Consider the following 6,047-nt stretch of genomic DNA (forward strand, 5'->3'; position numbering starts at 1 on the left):
CAGCACGCCCGGTGGCTCTGGGTATGCCGGCAAGGGACTGGACACGTGGCGGCTGGACATGTGGCCGACTTGACCCACACACCGGGGGTCACGTGGCTCGCCCCCCCACCGGCCCTTCCCCTCCAACCCCTCCCCCACCCGACCCCCTCCCTCCCTCCACCCAACACCGCTCTCTCACGATTGGTCTACTCCCTACCCACGTGGGTACCGCCGCACACGCGCCCGAGTGGTGGCCGTCGGCCCACGTGAGCGGATTTCCCGCAGGCCGATTGGTTGAGGCGGGTACCACGTGGTGTCGACGCCATCTCCACCCACCCCCATCCACTCTTCCTCGGCCTTCCTCGCGGCAAAAGAAAAACCTCCCCGGGCTCCGTCTCCTTCGCAGCCATGGCCGACGTGCTCGACCTTCACGAGGCGGTGGGCGCAGACTTCGAGATGGACGACGAAGGCGACGGTGCGTGCCGGGTCGTGCGGTGGCGTGCGGCGGTGGGGTAACGGCGAGTGAGGGAGCGAGGCCTTGCCTGGATTGGGCCTAGGCCTCCCCCTTCATCCCCCGGCGCTTGGAAGCCGTGGCGCAGCGTGTTGGAGGATAAACTCAACTTAAAGGAATACAGCTAAAGGATAAAGCCTGCGGGTTCGACAAACTAAACTTGTTTTTGTTCTAATGTTCACGCGGTCAACTCGCACGCACTGACCAGATTGGTGAAGTATGGCCGTGCAGTAAACTCACACCCCCTCACAGATTGGTGAAGTATTGTCTTACAGTGAACTCACACCCCCTCACAGATTGGTGAAGTATGGTCTTACAGTGAACTCACACCCCCTCACAGATTGGTGAAGTATGGCCGTACAGTAAACTCAAACCCCCTCACAGATTGGTGAAGTATGGCCCTGTAGTGAACTCACACCCCCTCACAGATTGGTGAAGTATGGCCATGTAGTGAACTCGCACCTCCTGACCATATTGGTGAAGTAAGTGGCTATACATTTAGTACGTAACCCAAATGCGTACGCTTGTGTATGGGAGTCTACTGACAGTGTACGTGCGCATAGGAAACGGGGCGGGGGGGTGATGCCTCGATAACAACACTAACAAAAACATTGTGTTCCTGGGTAGTAAGTCTTATTTTCCAATAGCTTATGCCTCAAAAGTACAGGAAGTGGCTATTCCCCACAAACTTTGCTTTTGTGACCTGGACACAAAATAAAAGTTAATAATCCACTCCATTAATAACACTATTACATTTATTCTTATTTTGTTCCTGTGTAGTGGTATTTCATAATTGCCTATGCCTCAAAAGTACAGAAAATTGCCATTATTCCCCACAAACTTTGCCTTTGTGACCAGGACAGTGATATTTTGAAATGTACCTATTTTCAATGAGAAAACGCGGTGTGCATTTGTGTCATTCCTTCACTTAAAGTCCTGGTCACAAAAGCAAAGTTTGTGGGGAATGATAGCCATTTTCTATACTTTTAACGCATAAGCAATTAGAAAATAACATTTACTACCCAGTAACAAAAATCGTGTTACTTAGTTTAATTTGTCTACATTGGCCTTCAAATGAGCCACAATTCAGTTTCTTCAGCTGTCAGACAAGTACTACCGGGAGAAGTGGGACTGGGAGAGATCACTTGGATGCCACCATATCCCTCACTGCGAGCTATCACGCAGCTCAGCAAAATAAGTGGCCAAGATACACAGCTTAATTATTTAATGCAGCCGGCGGTGGACTATCTGTTTGCTTAAACACGTTAATATTATTAATCCTTGATCGTTTCTGCGTGGATTAAATATTGGCCATTCTATATGATTCGGGGGGGGGGGGGGTGCGTTAAGCATATGTACGCAGGTGGGGGGAGGGGTCAAGATTTGACATGTTTGCGTACGTACTCAATGGATGGCCCCTAAGGCCATGCAGTCAACTCGCACGCACTGACCAGCTTGGTAAAGTATGGTCATTCGGTGAACCCACACGCCCTGACCATATTGCTGAACTATGACCATGCAGTCAACTCGAATGCACTGACCAGATTGGTGAAATATGGTCGTGCAGTCAACTCACACCCTGACCAGATTGGTGAGGTATAGTGATGCAGTCAACTCACACGCACGGACCAGATCAGTGAAGTATGGGCATGCAGTCAACTGACATGCATTGACCAGATTGGTTAAGTATAGTAATTCAGTGAACTCATCAACTCACCAGAATGGTGAACTATGGGCAAAAACGACAGTGAATAAGGTACAGGTGAGGATCCAAGCATTAGCAAATGCATTTCATGTGGAATGTCTAATCATGGATGGCATTGATGTGTGGTGTAACCTAAACAATAATCATTGCTTGTTTTGTTTTTATTTAGAGAGTATTCACAAGCTGAAGGAAAAGGCGAAGAAACGAAAAGGTCGAGGATTTGTTGGAGGTATGCTGTTGATGCCTGCATCCTTTGAAGAGTCGATTGTCTCTGAAACAATTAACAACAACAAAATACGTACATAAGCTGCTTTCATTAAGGGCTACATATCTTGGCCTTTATGAATACAATTCCAGTAATTATTTCAGTACATATATGCCAAATGTTTATTTCAGGTAGGATGACCAGTATGTTTGTGATGTGTTTCGGACTTGGTTTTGTGTCATAAAGATGAAGGAGGCAGGAGCAGAAAGAAGGAGGACTATGAGTCTGTGGAGCAAGATGGTGATGAGCCTGGACCACAGAGATGTACGTAACCCATTAAAAAGAAAATCCAATGTGTTATCTGCATTTTTTCTAAACATTTGGGGACATGATTCACAAATTTGACAGATCTCTGGTACATCTGAAAAAAATTCATAGACTGTTTTGAAAGAAAGTTTGCTTTGGCCTTTTCATAAATCTGATTTAGAAACGATGTATTAGGTTTAGTGAAGTTTCCTCAAACAAAATATTGCCTCTGGCCGAGTGAATTACACATCACTCTTTTTAAGCCACAGTTTATGCTAGGGTCCCTGCACCCACCAGTTATTGTCTGGCGAATTTCCAAAATATCAATTGTAGCAAATGTGCATTTGTCCCTCTGACCAGGAATTTCACTTTTGGTGGAGTAATCCTTTTGGTCATCAAAAAATCACCAGTCTTAACTTTAGACCAGCGAATTTAAATTTGATCCCCCTGCATGACTGATGTTTCATAAAAAAAGCTCTTTCATGATTAATGTCTGACCAAGATATTAATTGAGTTTTCAGTTGCGTTACACAGCTTTACGTATTTACACTTTTTTGTCACTTATATCCGCCAAAATTGAGCGCAAGTATAGCCCTAAATGGCTGTGATTGCTACCACTGTTATCCCAGTTGTCAAAGTAACCAATTACAAATGTTTAGTAAAAAAATTAAGTTGCATTTTTTTATGTGTAATTCCCAAATCACTTCAGGTGCTACGTGGTAATGTATCTTTACCTTTGAGATAACATCATGACTTGAATAAATGTAATACAAATGTGCGTGGTGTTGAAGTGCATTTTTCGTTGACTGCTCTCCAGCGGTAGAGGGCTGGATCCTTTTCGTGACGGGTGTACACGAGGAGGCCCAAGAAGACGACATGCATGACAAGTTTGGAGAGTTCGGCGAGATCAAGAATGTGCATCTAAACCTGGACCGCCGCACAGGCTTCCTTAAGGTGCCTCAAAGATTAAAATCCTTGTTTGCTGTATCCTGCGCACCTCTGTTGGACATTTTTGCCACAAGGGAGGCTTGGGGGAAAAAATACGAGCAGAGGAAGAAATTACGTATACATTGGAAAAGGAAAACATTTTTAATTCCTGTCATCAAAAAGTAAAATTGACAATGAATTATTTTACGTACATCTATGTTATAAACTTGTTTGTTAGCAAGTGAAGTCAAAACAATTTAACACCAATCCATGTTTCAACTTAACGCAGAGATTTTTCTCTCTTGCATGCAATCAATCTCTAAAGCCACATGTATACGTAATAGTAAAACAAGTGCAACATGTTTAAAGGTGCTGTTAACATTTTCTGCAGGGATATGCATTGGTGGAATACGAGACATTCAAGGAGGCTCAGGCTGCCATGGAGGGTCTCAATGGGGCAGACATCCTGGGCCAGAAAATTGCCGTTGACTGGGCTTTTGTCCGAGGCCCTCCCAAGCACAAGAGAAGGTACAGTTTAGTTTAATGTTTGTATACAACTTGTGCCATGAGTATTTTAATTTGATAGTGGATGGCTGCTTCCTTCTTGGAAAGGCACAGCCATGAAGAAGCATTCATTTAAATTTGTACTCATGTTCATCAAGCCGTTTTTTTTTTAAAGCAGTGAACAGAGCAAGTTTTGTAGCACAGTGGAACATGGCTGTGGACTTAGATGAGGGACACATTTAATAATTGTTCAATCGTGTCAGCTATGATGTTAAAGCCAAGAAAGATGGTTTATTCAATGCTGCCAGTAGCATGTACCATTGTATTTGTACGTGGGACAGAGGTCGCAAACAGGTTTTGATTCCTTACCCGTACCCGTATCCCGCCGCACCAGGGTCGCAAACCGGGTATCGGGTAGGGTACGGGTATCGGGTACCCGATTGCGACCTCTGGGATGAAGCCATGTTGCAGGCGCGGGTCGGTTGATTCTAGGAACTTGAATTGTGAGAAGAGACAAGACGTTGGGAAATGAGTGACAAACGGTTACTCACCAGTGACTCACGTCCTACCCGTACCCGGCCGCACCAGGGTTGCAAACGGGTAACCCGTACCCGGCTGGGTACGGGTAGCCGGGTATCGGGTAGGGTACGGGTATCGGGTACCCGATTGCGACCTCTGACGTGGGATTAAGTGAGATGCACTGGGGCGATTGAAATAGTTGCTTTTTTCATACAATTTTTCAAGTAAACCTATCAATACTAATAGACATACAACTACCATCTAAATACATGGAAATGCACATAATAGTTTGTCATTTGAAGTGATAGCATGTATAAATAACCCCACGTGATTACACTCACAAATTATGATGAGCATGTTTTTTTTGCTCCCCTCCCCAAAAAACACAGATAGCTTGTAATTTGAGTAAACTTTTTGCTATGGATTTTTATCAAGAGCTCAGCCAGAGTTTTACACAGCTTATGTTTGTGAGTATTCAAGTGTCTCTTAACATTCAGTTGAGTTGAAACGGTTGAGCCTTCGCTTTAGAGTTGTGTAACCCGATTGCATTTCGTGACGTTCTTGTGTAGGGTTGGTGGCCGTCGTCGCAGCAGAAGCCCGGACAGGAGACGACGGTGATCTCTCACCCTGCCTGCTGTGACCTGCAGTGCCGACACCATGCGTTTTTGAACCCTTCTAAACGCAGTTTCATATTGACGACAACGTGTACTCTTTTCAGCTTTGGTTAAATAGTTGTCATAGCAGAATGCACACTGAGTGAAATGTGTGCAATTTGCAACAACTATTTTTACCGTACATTATTTTCCAACGTTTTGGAATTTAGATTGTTTGAATTCTGGTGTAAGTTGTATGATGATTAAACTAGGTTTGTCTCGGAACGTTTGTGACAAGATGGCTTTATTGGTTATTTTTTTCACAATTATTCTTTGAAAAACTTGTTTAATGTTTTGTTGTGAAATGTTAGTCAAGCGTTTTACTGAAATAAAACATTTTGTTTCGATTTAAAGCTTTCGTGACTGCAGGGATTCATCTTGGTTCTTTCGGTAAAGTCACGTAGAAGGGAAGTAATAAAATAATAAAAATAAAACATAATAAATTCAAATAATTCTCACGACGTTTCGGCTACAACGCAAGCAGCCGTCTTCAGGTGAAGAATGTAGTACGTGTCGATTGCTGGATGCTGTTAATGTCAACATGTGTTTTATTAAAATTTTACAATTTGGTTTTGAGGGTTGAATATAATGTAACAAAAGGGTCAATTTAATCTGCAATCTTGAATATTGAAAAGAAACATTGAGTGAAAAGTATGACTGGTGAGTATAAATTTGACTCATCTGTTAACGCGACAAACCTTACTAATTGGCTGTCGGGTGGTGGCGGGTTTAGCGAAA

The 6,047-nt window shown here is 43.8% G+C and overlaps 1 protein-coding gene across 1 annotated transcript; it reads left to right on the plus strand.

The window, feature by feature from the left end:
* The first annotated feature begins 155 nt into the window (after window positions 1-155).
* On the plus strand, window positions 156-5,532 carry RBM8A (RNA binding motif protein 8A). The gene is made up of 6 exons (XM_078885904.1): window positions 156-454; window positions 2,365-2,424; window positions 2,647-2,724; window positions 3,524-3,660; window positions 4,025-4,161; window positions 5,226-5,532. The coding sequence occupies exons 1-6, from the start codon at window positions 388-390 to the stop codon at window positions 5,272-5,274; spliced, it is 528 nt and encodes a 175-aa protein (XP_078742030.1). The 5' UTR covers window positions 156-387; the 3' UTR covers window positions 5,275-5,532.
* The last annotated feature ends 515 nt before the right edge of the window (window positions 5,533-6,047 follow it).

This window comes from Lampetra fluviatilis, chromosome 3 (assembly GCF_964198595.1).
Source record: "Lampetra fluviatilis chromosome 3, kcLamFluv1.1, whole genome shotgun sequence".
Classification (NCBI taxonomy): domain Eukaryota; kingdom Metazoa; phylum Chordata; class Hyperoartia; order Petromyzontiformes; family Petromyzontidae; genus Lampetra; species Lampetra fluviatilis.